This window comes from Phascolarctos cinereus, unplaced genomic scaffold (assembly GCF_003287225.1).
Source record: "Phascolarctos cinereus isolate Bilbo 61053 unplaced genomic scaffold, phaCin_HiC Scaffold_2;HRSCAF=192, whole genome shotgun sequence".
Lineage (NCBI taxonomy): Eukaryota > Metazoa > Chordata > Mammalia > Diprotodontia > Phascolarctidae > Phascolarctos > Phascolarctos cinereus.
This window is the reverse complement of record NW_027555625.1, coordinates 262,671,587-262,687,035: the sequence shown is the minus strand read 5'-3', so window position 1 is coordinate 262,687,035 and position 15,449 is coordinate 262,671,587. Positions and strand designations below refer to the sequence as shown.

Here is a 15,449-nt window from a genome sequence, read left to right as displayed (position 1 = left end):
TTTTGCTGTCCTTAACTAGGAAGCCTGCAGTGCAGCTGGCCAAATCTCCTTCCGTGAACTTTCCATAACCATCAATAATGCCCTACTCTAGCTCATCTCATTGGTTTTCCTTGGGATGATCTGCCAAGCCAAATGCTACATATTCAGATCCACTTTGAGTCTCACCTCACCTTCCTTGATTGTTCTACCTTTCTCTGATCTCTCTGTGTATCTCTCTGTCTCTTTCTAAGTTTTAGTGGTACCTATTGTTTTTACACAATAGTCCTCTCCAGACAGGAACTGCTCCCTGTCCCCCCACTCCCAAGCTTTTTCATATAATAGAAAAACAATTAAGCAAAACCAATAGACACATCAATTGTATGGAATGTTCTACACCCTTAGTCCTCTACCTATCCAATAAAGAAAGGAGGTGCATTTCCTCATATCTTCTCCAATCTGCCTCTCCCGATCTCGGTCTCTCGAAATATTTGTAGCCTAGGCCACAGGGAGAGGCACAATGACAGGTGGTTGTGGTCAGATAGAATGTCTGCTTCTACTTAGGGTGGTGGGTCATGGCGAGACCCAGTGTGTGACCATCCTGTGGGTGGAGTGAAGCAGGAGGTCCTGTGACTTAAGAAGACTGCAGAAATACAGTAGAGAGTTTGAGGGGGCATCAATGTGAACACGTAAAAGTGGAGGAGGAGAGGAAGATGGGAAGCCAGTTCCTGCACTATTTGAAAAAGGAAACAGATGATCTGGGGTGGAGGAGGTAGTCAGTATTTTGCAGCCACCATAATTTGGACTGGGTGGAAATTTTCTATTTGAGTAGACCCAAATTTTGACTGCTGAGGGATAGAGATAAAGGGAAGGTCTGGAAGTAGCAGAGGTAATCAAGGAGTCTTCTGATTTTCCTTTTGGGATCAGTATGTCAGAAGGTAGAGCCAGTGCTGGGAGAGGATGGCTGGGAAGGTAGCATCATCAGGGGAACCAGGGCTAGTGAGGGCTAGTGGATAGGAGTGTTAGAGAAAAAAATCCAGTACAGAGGAGAGTTTGTTCATTATGGAACAGGAATTCCAAAGAGCACAGTGAAAAGGGTAGGCAGGGGAGGATTCTGGGAAGATGGCAGAGTAGGTCAGAAAATTTCAAGCTCTCAAGATTTTCCTCCACAAAATATATAAAAATAGTGCCTCTGGGTGAACATAGAGCAAGAGTAAGGGCAGAAGAGGGGTCCTCCTGGTACAATTGGAGAAGATCTGAAGAAAAATGCTGGACAAGATTTCCTCCCTGTGAAGAGTAAACACCTCCAGGCTAGGTTCTGCTTCAACAACAGGCCGCAAGCCCTGGGGTTAGCTGGTTTGGGAGGCTGCCTTTCACCCCCAGGACAGGGAGGGGAATTGGGCATCCGACCTGGGGAAGATCAAGGGAATCTTTGCTGACAAGGAAAGCTGTTCTGTGGAGATGTGGTGGGACGGAGAAGGAACCAGCCCATGCCAGGGAGCGCAGAATCAGTGGCGTGGGGACGCCTCTGCCGTGGGCACTTACAGGAGGCTGTAGGTCTTGGTTTGTAGGTCAGAAGGGTGAACTGAAGAAGATTAGAGGCACCATCCCCCCATACTCTAGGACTAGAGGTGATTATAAAAACTAAATTATTTTTAAAAATGCACAGGCAAAGGAGAAAGAATCTAACCATAAAGAACTATTATAGAAATAGAGAAGATCAGGGTTTGTCTTCAAAGGAGAATACTGAAGCAAAGAAACCCTCTTCTACCCCAAAGAATAATGTCAAATGGTCATTTGCCCAAAAAGATCTCAGGGAAGAACTTTAAAAAACCTTTAAAAATCAAATGAGAGAGACTGAGGAAAAACTAAAGAGAAAAATAAGAATAATACAAGAAAAACAAGATTATGAAAAGAAAGTCAACCAATTAGAAAAGGAGATCCAGAATCTTAAGGAAGAAAATGACTTCTTGAAAATAAGAATTGGTCAAGAGGAAGCCAGGGAAGTTATAAAGGATGAAGAAATAAAAATATATATATATAAAGAATTAAAAAAAAAAAGAAAAGAATGTGAAACATCTCATAAGAAAAACAATGGATCTACAGAACAGATCAAAAAGAGAAAACATAAAAATAACTGAACTACCTGAAAGTTCTGAGCAAAAAAAGAATCTTGATACAATAATACAAGAAATAATTAAAGAAAATTGTCCTGAAGCATTAGAACAAGAGGGGAAAGTAGAAATAGAAAAATCCACCAATCAGCACCTGAAAGAGATCTTAAGAGGAAAACTCACAGGAATATTATAGTCAAATTTCAAAACCCCCAGATTAAGGACAAAATATTCTGAGCAACAAGAAAAAAAAAATTTACATATGGTAGTACCACAACTAAAATCACACAAGTCCTAGCAGTGGCAACACTAAAAGATCGTAGGTCTTAGAACACTGTATATCAAAGAGCAAAAGAACTGGGTTTCTGGCCAAAAATATCATACCTAGCAAAGCTAAGCATAATTCTGAATGAAAAAAAATGGATTTTTGATCAATTGTCAGACTCTCAGATCTTTGTTTAAAAAAATCCTGAACTCCACAGAAGATTTGACATACAAAAATATAAGGTACATACCAATGACCACTTACAAGGTACTAAATAAGGATAAAATGTTTACCTTTTATGTATGAAAAATGTAAAACCTATGTCTAAGATTGTTACTAGTAATTAGGTAATTTATAAGGAAGATTGGGGTAGACCCAAGTATGACATTACTTCAAAAAGTAAAACCATACAAGCACAGCTAAAAGAGTAACTATCTTGGGGGCTGCTAGGTGGTGCAGTGGCTAGAGCACTGGCCCTGGAGTAAGGAGGACCTGAGTTCAAATCCGACCTCAGATACAAAACACTCACTAGCTGTGTGACTCTGGGCAAGTCACTTAACCCCAACTGCCTCACACACACACAAAAAAGTATCTTTTCCAAATGAGGTGCAAAAGGAAGAACCAATGCAGAGGAATTAGATGGGAGAGGGGGGCTGTTAGTTCTGAAAACCTACTCTTACCGGGAATGGGTTTAGGAGGGGAAAATACATATACATTTAGAAGAGTTTAAAAGTCCTCTAAATTTAGAAAGAAATAAAATTCTAAGGGAATACGGAGGGGGGAGAGGATAAAGGAGGGATCTTTAGAGGGGAGGGTGTGGGAATAGGTTAAAAGGGAGATTTAGAAGGGAATTTAGATTTAGGGGAATGGAAAGATAAGGGAGGGATTGCTGGAGTGGGGGTAAGGTTAAGTAATAGGAGGGTAAGGTAGCAGGTATAAGTAAAGTAGAGGAGTTAGGAGAGATAGGAAAAATAAAGAGATATGCACAAACATAAAAACAAAGATTAGGAGTAGATTCTCTTAGGGAAAGTATATGTATGTATATATATGTATGTATGTATGTATTATGTGTATATATATATATATATATACCTATATATATATATATATATATATATATATACCTATATATAAATATATCCAATGCTCAACTGTAGCCTTGGGGTGATGGGTAGGGGGTAGGGAGGGGGAAAAAAGAACAAAGTAAAAAGTGTACAGCAGAGAATAAAAGAAAACCTACGAGGAAGCAAAGAAAAGATGGACAGCTTTCAGCATAATGAACAATATTTAATATATAGGCTTTCTTGAAATGAAAAGTTATTGCTATATAACTTGAATCCTCTCCTATGTTCTGCTGTGCACATGACTTTTTTTTGGTTTTCTTATTTTATATTTGTTTATAATGTTTCTTTTTCTTTTCTTATCATGTATTTAAGTTTTAGCATTTGTCTAAAATTTTTAAAAAAAGAAAAAAAGAGTAGTCAGGTTTGGAGTGGGACATGGGTAAGTGGGGTCAGACTGAGGAGGATGAGGATGAAATAGGGGCTGGAGACAGCTTGATCTCAAGGGCTGGCTATTGATTAATACAGGAACAGAGAGAAAAACAAGTGAAGCATTGGGAATAGCGGTGATTGGAAGACGAATAGTAAAGTTCCCAGTCTCTAAAAACGTTGTAGAGAGAGGTTACTGTGGTGGGCCTGGATCATGGCAGCTCCTAGTCTGCTACTACAGCTTTTCCTTCTCTAGGGTAGTTGGCATTTATTAATAATACCTTATATTTTATGTGACTTTATAGTTTACAAAGTGCTTTCATAGGCAAGACACACACATATACATACACACACACAGAGAGATCACATCTGACCTCACAATACCCTTGTGAAGCAGGCAGGGCAAGTAATTCTATCATTTCCATTGAATGAATAAGGAAATTAAGGCTCAGAAAGCTTGACATGGCCAAGTCAACAGTCTCTTCATTTTACAGATGAAGAAAGAGAAGCCCAAAGATTTTAAATAATTTGCTAATAAGTCACAGAGCAGGGGCTTGTAGGCTCCTAGACTGAAACTTAGGAGGAACTTTAGAGATCTGCCCCTCATTTTACAAGGTCACACAAATACTAAGGGGCTTCCCACCTCTGAGGCTAAGACCCTTTCCACTAAATCATTGTGTCTCTCTGCTCTTCTTGAATAGAATCGTCAAGAAAAAATCCCAAAGTCTTAGCTCCCCAATATTGTCACTTACCTACGGCTTTATTCGAAGACTGAAGAGAAGCATACCATTGATCCAAGCTATCTCTTGTGTAGGCTGGAGGCAGAATATCACTGGGAAAAGGAGAACCAAGCTTCAAAGGGTCATATACTTTCACAATATAATTTATACCCACGCTTATTGGAATCAAGTAGGATCTGAATAAAATGGATTGAACTCCAGGGGTGGGGAACCTGCAGCCTCAAGGCCACATGTGGCCCTCTAGGTCCACAAGTGCAGCCCTTTGACTGAATCCAAACTTCACAGAACAAATCCCCTTAATAAAAGGATTTGTTCTGCAAAACTTGGACTCAGTCAAAAGGCTGCACCCAATGACCTAGAAGACCGTATGTGGCCCCCCACCCCGGCACTACGCCTTTTGGAAGAAGTTGAACTAGTGGTGGCCCAGCAGTCTTGGATTCCGTCCAAGATTCCCAAGTGCTTCTGCATTCCCTTAGTTCCCCAGGAAGTCATATGTGTGAGGCCCAGGGAGTTGGAAGTGGTGGGTTTTTCTCTCCCTATCTCCCAATCAGGCAGGCCCTCCGGTACAAATGCACTGGCTGTATCAGTCTATTATGCCACAAGTTTTCGTTGTTTTTTTAAGGAGGCACTCTTGTAGTCTAGTAGACAGAACTACTGACCAGGAATAGGGTGATGGGCCTGGAGTCAGGAAGATCTGAGTTCAAAACCAGCCTCAGAGGCTTAGTAGCCATTTCAACTCTGTTTATCTCCATTTCCTCAACTGTAAAGTAGGGCTAATAATAGCACCTACTTGCCAGGATTGTTTTGAAGATCAAATGAGATAATATTTGTAAAGTATTTAGCTTGGTGCCTGGCACATAGTAGGTGCTTAATAAATGTTTCCTTCCTTCTTTACCCTATATAGTGTGGCTTCAAGGGGCCAGAAAGTAGCCCAAACACACCCCACCCCCAATACTTCCTGTACCAAGTTACAGAATTTCAGAAATCCGAAATGATAAAATCTGAATTACAGCAATCTAAAACTGCATATTTCACTGAACCTACACATCATTGTGATTAGCCCTGGTAAACACTTTTGTCTTTTGGAGCAGAATGGTGATGATCTCCTCCTCTTCTGCCTTCTCCTTCTCTTCCTCTTCTTCGTCTTTTTTCTCTTCTTCATTCTTCCTCCTCCTCTTCTTCTTTGTTCCTTCTTCCTCTTTCTCTTCCTTTTTCTTCTTCTTCTTTCCTCCTCCTCTTCCTTTTTCTTTTCTTCTTCCCTCCTCCTTCTCCTCCTCCTTCTTCTTCTCCTTCTCCTTCTTCTTTCTCCCCCTCCCCCTCCCCTTCTTTCTCCTTCTTCTTCTTTTTTCTCCTCCTCCTCTTCCTCCTCCTCCTCCTCCTCCCCTGTATCATCATTGACAAAAATAGTCAGTGCATTTGCATCAGGGCATCAGCCTGATTTGAAAGAGGGGGATGAGGAACACTCACCACTTCCAATCTCCTGGGTCCCATTGAATGCTACTTCCTTGAGAACTAGCTTGTAAATACAAAGAAAAAGTCTTGAAGTTAAAAACATCCTGTAGAATTCTTTATATTCATCCTCTCATCGTTTCCTTGTTCTTCTCCACCTCAGAACAAGTTGTTTCTCTTCACTCATTAGTGAGTGGTTCAGATTGTTTAACTACACTCATAAGAGAAAATTTTGCTCACCACTCTCCATACCTAAATGAGTTGAGAATTCTGATCCGCTTCTGGTTTAATCTTTCCAGCTCCTTTATCATGGCATCCATTTCTATCTTTACAGATGGAGGGTGCTGGATCTTCTCACTTTCCATGAATTCCCTAAAGGACACAAAAATATTTGGAGAGGAATGAGGGGGAATCAAAGTAAAGGAAACAAAGCAGGTTTTAAATACAATCATAAAAAAAAAGATCAACCATCACTTTCTCACCTATTACCTAATTCCCAGATTAGCAAGAAAGAGGCTCTAACCATAAGGAATTTCTAATTTGAGCATAAAATAAATCTCTAAGGGCTTTAGTTTCCCTTGTATTTTAATAAGCAGACTATCTTCAATATGATCATTTTTACATTTAAAATAACTACATATGCAAATGAACAAAGAATGTAATATACATGCTATCCAGGTGATGGACTCAGAATGAAGTTTTCTCCTTTTTTGACATGGCTAATGTGAAGATTTGTTTTGCTTTACTATACGCCAAGCTTTGTTTTTCTTGCTTTCTCAGTGGAAGAGGTAAAGGGAAGTGGAAGAGAGGGAATTTGGAACTGAAAATAAAATAAAATTGAATTTTTTAAAAAGAATGTTATGTACATCTCCCCTTACCCCACTCCATCCCCATCCAAAAGGGCAGTTTTTATTATGCTTCAGAAATCCTACCATAAGGTATTTATTCCTTTTTCCAAACTAAAGCCTCTCCTCACAACCAAAAGCATAGAGAGCTTGAATCATTGTGCAAGTGCTATTCCAGGCTCCAGAATTTGCTATTAATAAGGTTTCAGACCTGAAATTCTGAATCATTGATTCTTTCTTCATGTTCTTCCAGAATTTCATCAGATCTTGCCACTTGTGGTGGCTACTGATTTCCTGCTTTAGGTTAGACTCCATCAGATTAATGAACAGTTTAGCAATGGCTCTTTGATTTCCCAGCAGGGCTTGGTTTATGATCTGAAAAGGTTAGATGGGAAACAGTGATCTTGGTTTGTACAAAGCTCTCCCTCTCTGAGCTCCCAGAGTTGGTACCATATGGTGCCACATCTATGGTACCATTGATTTCAAATTGGAAGGGACCTTAGTACCTCACTGCACTTCTACTCCAACCCTCTCATTTTACAGATAAAGAAACTGAGGTCATATATTCCAACCCCTTCGTTTTTCTGAGGCCAAGAGAGGATATGTGACTTGCCTAAGGTCACACAGGAAGTAAGTGACAGAGCTGGGATTGAACCTAGGTCATCCTGAGTCCAAATCCAGTGTTCTTTCCACTGCACCATGTCACCTCTTATAGTACTCTGGGTCTCTTGCTGTTCTGCAACACTTTATGTTGACTTGTATTTATTGTCAAAGTTAATTATTTAATTCAGAAAATTTTGTGAAGGCAGAGGTGTCTTGTTTTTCTCTGTAGTCTTCATGGAACTTAGTACTAGGTCTTGCACACAGTAGGGGAGGAAGGAGAGAGGGAGGAAAGAAGAAAGGAGGGAAAGAGGGAGGGAAGGAAAAAAGGGAGAAAGAAAGGAAGGAAAAAAGAGAGGAAGGGAGGGAGGAAAAAGGAAGGAAGGAAGGGAGAGAGGAAGGAAGGAAAAAAAAGAAGGAAGGAAGGCAGGCTTACTTTTATAGAAGGCTTTAAGACTTGCAACATGTGTCACATACATTACGTCATTTCACCCTCGCAACAACACTGTGAGGTAAGTACTATAGCTATTATTATCCCCATTTTATAGATAAACAAGTTGAGATTCATAGAAATTAAATGATTGTTACTACAACCACATAATTAGTATCAGAGGTGGGATTTGAACCCAGGTCTCCCCAGACTCCATGTCCAGAGTGCTTTTCACTACATCATGTTGCAAGAAGGAAGAAAGGAAGGAAAAGCAAGAAATTAAGCAAACTCTTCTTGTTTATTTTTTTAAAACTTTTCCCCCTATGTAAAATAAATTAAATTAACAAGTTTTTGTCTCAAAGATGCTTATAGTTTTTGGTATTAACCAAAGATAACAGTAAAAGGAATGATCATGATTAATAGAACTGATATCGAACAAAGAAAAACAGAAACTTCTATCTACATACACACACATATCCATGAATATATATTTATGTGTATGCATATTATAAAAGGATATATACATATATATCCATGGACACATATATACGTATGTATGTATGTAACCCTGCCTTAAAGAACAAATTGCATTTGTGGGACTTTCTCCTCATTGGTAGAAATCTGAGTCTGCATGAAGGGCGGAGTTGGTGAGAATGGGAGAGGAGAGAGATCCTGGCCTTTTCTGGCTTCCAGCATCGAGAGAGAAGATAAGCTAATTCAATCTCTCTTCAGGTTGCTGAAGGGAGAGATAGACTCTGGGAAGAAGTCAACATGAGAGGAACTTGCAGTCTCTATAGTGTCCTTATTCCTAACTTGCTGTATTAGAGAGTTCAAGGAATAAGCCCATTGGGTGAAATCTGAGACAGTCTTGATTGAGCTGAGTTATTTTGCTTCTGATGGGAGAGCTCATTTACTCTGTATATTGTCTGGCATACATTCTCATGTGTATACTATCTAATTACTGATTCGCTACCAACTTGGACAAATGGATTTCTTTGCTGTCTCCTATGTTGTGTTCATTATAGAACTGACATCTAGGGGGGAAGGGGTCAAGCTTTGGATATACAGCTTGCAGTACTCCTTTCCTATTAATGAACAGCAATGAGGAGTTTATCTTGAACCTAAAAATTACATGCCCTAGATTAATAATATTTAAGGGAGCAGATGAATAGAATTCTGGCCCAGCACCCTCCTGGGTACTGAGGAGAACAGAGTGGCCAGCTTCTGGACATTTCCCCTCCTGGCAGTAATCAAAGTTTCCCTGGGAGAAGGTCGTGGGCAGAAGACACTAGTGATGTTTATTTTTGCTTCCCTGGGAGCCACTTGTAGACAGACCCATGTAGACATACATAACCTACACAGGCAAAAACAACCATACCCCATATATATGTGATGTGTATGTGTATGTATATTGTGAATATATGCATATTTATACATATATTTCTATATATGTATATATATTTACATATATGTATATACTTACAGATATGTGTATATTATAGTAACTTTTCACTTCTCTGAAGAATGTGACTTAGCTAGAATGCAGCTAAGACCAAAAAAGTAGCAAGATTGTCCTCTAAAAAGCCAAGGTACAAGGACATACATTTCACTCATAAGTAAAGCTCTTCAGGCCCTCATTTGAAACCTATTTGCTTTTATTTTACACAAAATTATAACAAACTTAGTGATAGACTTCCTAGTCCACAGCAGATTTAGAAGCAACAAATTATAAAAGTGTAAAAGGGGCAAGGTGCTAGAAGCAGGCATAGCTAACTCAATGTAATTCAACTGAACAAATGCATATTAAGTACCATCTACGTACAAGGAGGCACTTTGGCAAATGCTGGGGATACAAATATAAAAAATGACATACTCCTCCCTCCAACCCTGCCAAGAACTTCTATATTAGCAGCAGCAGGAGTAAAAGCTAATATAGTGTGGAGGGAGATAGACAAACTATAAAAAGCAAACACAAGAACTAAAAAAACAAATCACAGCCATACAGGCCCATTGAGCATAGGGATGAATAACTCTATGAATCTCAGTAGTCCCCTACAGCGCAGAATTGGTGTTTGTAATGATGTCAAGTGTGAAAGGATGAAATTATGTTGAGCAAACTCCAAGAGAACCTAAGACACAGTATGTTGTAGTGGCTAGAGAGCCAGTCTCAGGGTCAGGAAGAGGTTGAGAAGTCACTTTCCCATTCAGAGCTCCCAGACAACTCTCTAAGACTCTAAGTTGAGCTGATCTGCACTGGTAGAGGGAATTTCCTTACCAGGACTTCCCTATACCAATGAAAACATAGGCCTGAACATTAACAACAATAACAACAAAAATACTCTAAGAAGACAGGCATATAGTGTGTGTGCGTGTGCACGCACGTTGCGTATGTAATTGAGGAGAATGTCCATCTCACATAGTTAAAACAATGGGTTGATATCTAGAATGGGAGTGAGTTAGGTGGTGGTGCTGTAGCTAGAGCACTGGGACCGGAGTCAGGAAGACCCAAGTTCAGACTCAGCCTCAGACACTTACTTACTTACTAATGGTGTGACCCTGGGAAAGTTCCTTAACCCATTTGCCTCAGTTTTCTCATCTGTAAAATGAGGATAATAATAGCACCTACCGCCCAGGGTTGTTGTGAGGATCTAGTGAGATAATAATTGTAAAGTGCTTAGCACAGTGCCTGGCACATAGTAAGCACTATATAAATATTATCATTATTATTATTATTATTATTAGTCTTCTGGAAAATTCACTAATATAGAACAGCTTATTTCTCTAGTAGTAACAGAGATGTGCAGTGAGGAACTACTATATCTTTTGACTTAGAAGTTCTCCCTGAAAGTTACTACCTCCTATGAAGATTAACTTACCATGGCTTCTTTATGAATCAGCCTTTCAACATCAGGGTAAAGGAGGTAAGCATTATTTTTTAAAATTTCCATGTATTTCTTCAGTACTTCCCCTAACTGGAGGTTAAAAAGCAACATCACGAATACACTCTTAATTTCTTTATCATGGAATATTAATTTAAAAATTACAATTGTCATTTATATACTGCTTTAACATTTCACAAAGCACTATCTCATTAAAAAAAAAACAAGCCCAACAACCTGGCACCATCCCCCATATCCCAGGGCTACAAGTGATTATAAAAATTAAACTATTACTACCAAAAATGCAAAGGTGAAAGAGAAAGAATCCAACCATAGAAAACTATTATGGGAATACAGAAAACCAGGGTTCATCTTCAGAAGAGGATATTGAAGCAAAGAAACCTCCTTCTGTTCCAAAGAGTAATGTCAAATGGTCACCTGCCCGAAAAGAATTCATAGAACTTAAAAAAGACTTTAAAAATCAAAATGAGAGAGATGGAAGAAAAACTAAACTAAACTAAAATAAAAATAAGAATAATCCAAGAAAAACAAGAAGACTATGAAAGGAAAGTCAACCAATTAGAAAAGATTCCCCAGAATCTTAAGGAAGAAAATGACACCTTGAAAATTAGAATTGGGCAGGGTGAAACCAGCAAAATTATAAGAGATCAAGAAATAATTAAACAAAATATGAATAACAAAAAAAAGAGAAAGTAAAACATCTAATAAGAAAAACAACAGATCTAGAGAATCGATTAAGAAGACAGAACATGAAAATAATTGGATTGACTGAAAGTTATGATCAAAGAAAGAATCTTGACACAATAATACAAGAAATAATTAAAGAAAATTGTCCTGAAGCATTAGAACAAGGGGGAAAAGTAGAAATAGAAAAAAAAGCCATTGATCACCACTTAAAAGAGATCCAATGAGGAAAACTCAAAGGAATATTATAGTCAAATTCTGAAACCCCCAGCAGCTCAAGGATAAAATGTTAAAAGCAACAAGAAAAAAAATAATTTAAATATGATGGTGCCACAATTAGAATCACACAAGACCTAGCAGCGGAGACTTTCAAAGACTGCAGGTCTTGGAACATTATATATCAAAGAGCAAAAGAACTGGGGCTCAGGCCAAAAATATCAAACTCAGTAACATTAAGCATAATCCTGGATGAAAAAAAAATGACATTTAATCAACTGTCAGACTTTTAAGGTTTTGTTTAAAAAAAAACAAACAAACCCCGAACTTAATAGAGAATTTAACATACAAGAGCCAAGAGAAACATAAGATACATACCAACGATGGATTACAAGGGATTCATTAAGGACAGACCATTTATTTTTTAAATATGTAAAATTCAAAATGTAGGTCTAAGATTCTTATTAATAATTGGGTAGCTCATAAGAAAGATTGGGGTGGACCTGAATATGATATGACTTTAAAAAGTAAAACCATTTAGAAACAGCTAAAAAGAGTAATTACATTATACAAATGAGGTTCAAGAGGAAGAATTGATACAGGGGAATTAGAAGAGGGATGAGGGCTGATAACTACTTTCATCGGGAATGGGTTTAAATGGGTTTAAAAGGGAACTATATATATATATATATATATATATATATATATATATATTAGAAGAGTATAAAAGTCTTCTAAATTTAGAAGAAATAAAACAGTGAAGGGATAGGGAGAGGGGAAGGACAAGGGAAGGATCTCTAGAGGAAAGGATGAGGGAAACTTATAGAGGTCTATAGAAGGGTGTTTAGATTTATGGGAACGGGAGGATAGGGGAGTGATCCTTGGAGGGGGGTAGGCTAAGTAATAGAAGGGCAAAGTAACCAGCAGAAATAAAGTAGAAGAGTCAGGAGGGGTAGGAAACAAGAGATACACACAAACATAAAAACAAAGATCAGGAGTAGAATTTGTTTAGGAAAGTATATGTCTATGTAAGTATGTATATATATGTATATATATATATATATATATATATATATATACGTATATATATGTATATATATACATATATACGTATATATACATATATATACATATATATGTATATATACGTATATATATATATATACATATATATGTATATATACGTATATATATATATATATACATGTATATGTGTGTGTGTTTATCTATAGCTATAGAAAAATATAGCCACATTCAATTGTAGCCTTCTGGGGGGAGGAAGGAGGGGAAAAAAGAACAAAGTTAAAAAAGTGCACACGGCAGGAAACAAAAGAAAACTTATAAGGAAGCAAAGAAAAGATGGACGGCTCTCAACACAAGGTGTAGTATTTATCATAGAGGCTTTCTTGAAATGAAAACTTATTGTTACATATTTTGAATCCTCTCCTGTGTTCTGCTATGCACATGACATGCTTTTTTTTTCTTTTCTTACTTTGTAATTAAGTTCCAACATTTAAGTTTATGATATGTTTTTTTCATTTTCTTTTCTCTATTCTGTATTTATGTTCTGGTGTTTGAGTCTAAAATAAAATTTAATTAAAAATAAAATAATAATAAAAAACCATAAACATCTTGCTAGATAAGTACTAAAGATATAATTATTCTCATTTTACAGATGAAGAGAGACATTAAGTGATTTGTCCAGGGTCAGACAGTTAGCAAGCATCTGATTCAGGATTTGAACTCAGGTCTTCTTATCTCTAAGTCTAGCACCCTATTATCAATTATGCCATGTTGCTTCTGAATAAAATCACCACAACAACAGTAAGACCTGACATAGAAAGAAACCATGTAAACTTTAACTCACTTTCTCAGCTCTGCAGGCTTCAAGTTTTTTCAGGCTCTTATCAAAGTCTTTAATCCATTTTCTTCTATTTATGAATTGCTTGCTTAATTTATCCCATAGTTCACACAAATGCTGCAAAGTGTAGTTTACGGCAGATCAACAGAAACATGCCAAGTAAAAAGACATAAATATAACATGTGTGGTAGGACCCTAGGGGGAGCAGCAAGCAAGAGGAAAGTCAATGGGGAGGGCAAGGTAGCCACAGCAGGCTGAGGCCTATCCTCTTACCTGAATTTTGAAAGTTTCTAATTCTATATTATCTTCAATTTCTTTGAAGAGAATGTCAACACTTTCATCGTTCTCTGACAGTTTTGTCAAAAGCTCCTCTCCAGGCTCCTTGATAAGACATTCCATCTCCTTAAATAAGCAAAGGATGCTATTAGCTATCAAATACCACACATAACTTGACCTCCATTCTTTAGCTGGTCCATCCATATTCACAGGATCATAGCATCACAGATTAGACCCTAGAGGCCATCGAATCCCAAACTTCCCTCACCTCACAGATTAAGGAAATTGAGGCACAGAGAGGTTAAATGACTTGCCCAGAGTCAGAAAGCTAATAAGTGTCTTATGGTAACATAAATAGCAATACAAGATACAGTGTGCTAAGTGCTCAATGAGTGTACACACAACATATACTTTAAAAATTCAGAGAAAGAGATTATAGAGGACTAGGCAGGAAATCCTCCCAGGAAGAGGCTAGAAATTGGACTGGACCTTGAAGGCAAAATAGTAAAAAGGCAGGGCTGCCATAGCTGAGAAGGAGAGGAATGTATTCCTCAAAGGAAAAGTGTGAGTAATGCTGTAGATGGATGCAGGAATGTCCTAAATGCCAGGCTGAGGAGGTTGGACTTTAATCTTTTGAAAGTGGGGAACCATCAAAGTTTGGGGCAATTTGTACAAAGTAATGTTTTAAGCTGATTAATCTGGTATCAGCAGGTAAGATAAATTGGGAGGTGGGAGGAGAGGTATGAAATCTCACCATCCCAATCTGTGATATTTCTTTCTGTAAGTTTCTCAAATTGACCTCACAAACGCGTCTTTTTCGGTTATCTAGCCGCTGAATGATGTCACTATCAATCTTCTCGGGAACTATAAAAGAAAGCAGAGAAGATAGATTAATAGAGAGATGTGTCAGTGGCAGAATGTAAACAAGGTCCAGCAAAAATGCTTACTGCCTCAACTTCAGAATTAGAAAAGGGAGACTGTTTTATTCTATACGTGAAGATCAGATGGCAATAATCAGTATTGATCTGCATTGAAACAATTAATTTAGCAAATACCCACTATACATGGGACTAAATATGCAATGGAAGTGTTCATTATGCTTTCTGATGATGTAATTTCCCAGAATTCCAAGGAAAGAGGTAATTTCACATGCAAAGACTGAGATCTTAAAATTTTGTGGGCCTTAAGTTGGAAGAACAAAAACTAATCTAACTCGAATGTTACTGATGGAACTATTATATATCATTATCACCAAAGAACATACAATTAATGCAACTAGACACTAGCAAATTCTTTTTGATACATATGAAATTCAAAAGATCACACCCCAAACCTTCTATCTTGTTGACTGACATGATATCCATTCAACCCTCAGTCATTTGTAATCTCAGGGTTTTAATATTTGCTTCACTCTGGTAGAGTCTTTCTTTTCGGAGGAAATAAAAAAATTCGCTCTTAATCTAATACGAGTTATTTCCCTTTGCCCATAATAAAAGCTTACTTAGGAATAATTAATATAACCATTAATTGCAAAACTAAATGGGAGACAATATTCCAGAGCTGGACAGCTTCTAGAGGAAGAATAGATATTTTAGTCTTGGTT

General features: G+C 37.8%; 1 protein-coding gene across 2 annotated transcripts in view; it reads right to left on the bottom strand.

Moving 5' to 3' along the window:
• The window catches only part of CCDC180 (coiled-coil domain containing 180), a 132,199-nt gene that overhangs the window by 101,687 nt on the left and 15,063 nt on the right, over window positions 1–15,449 (bottom strand). For both annotated transcript variants that reach the window (XM_020981993.2, XM_020981992.2), the window contains exons 5-11: window positions 14,601–14,710; window positions 13,844–13,972; window positions 13,577–13,687; window positions 10,786–10,881; window positions 7,091–7,254; window positions 6,287–6,406; window positions 4,598–4,677 (exon numbers count right to left, since the gene is read on the bottom strand). In XM_020981993.2, coding sequence (XP_020837652.1) covers window positions 4,598–4,677; window positions 6,287–6,406; window positions 7,091–7,254; window positions 10,786–10,881; window positions 13,577–13,687; window positions 13,844–13,972; window positions 14,601–14,710 — 810 coding nt within the window. The remainder of the gene's footprint in view (window positions 1–4,597; window positions 4,678–6,286; window positions 6,407–7,090; window positions 7,255–10,785; window positions 10,882–13,576; window positions 13,688–13,843; window positions 13,973–14,600; window positions 14,711–15,449) is intronic.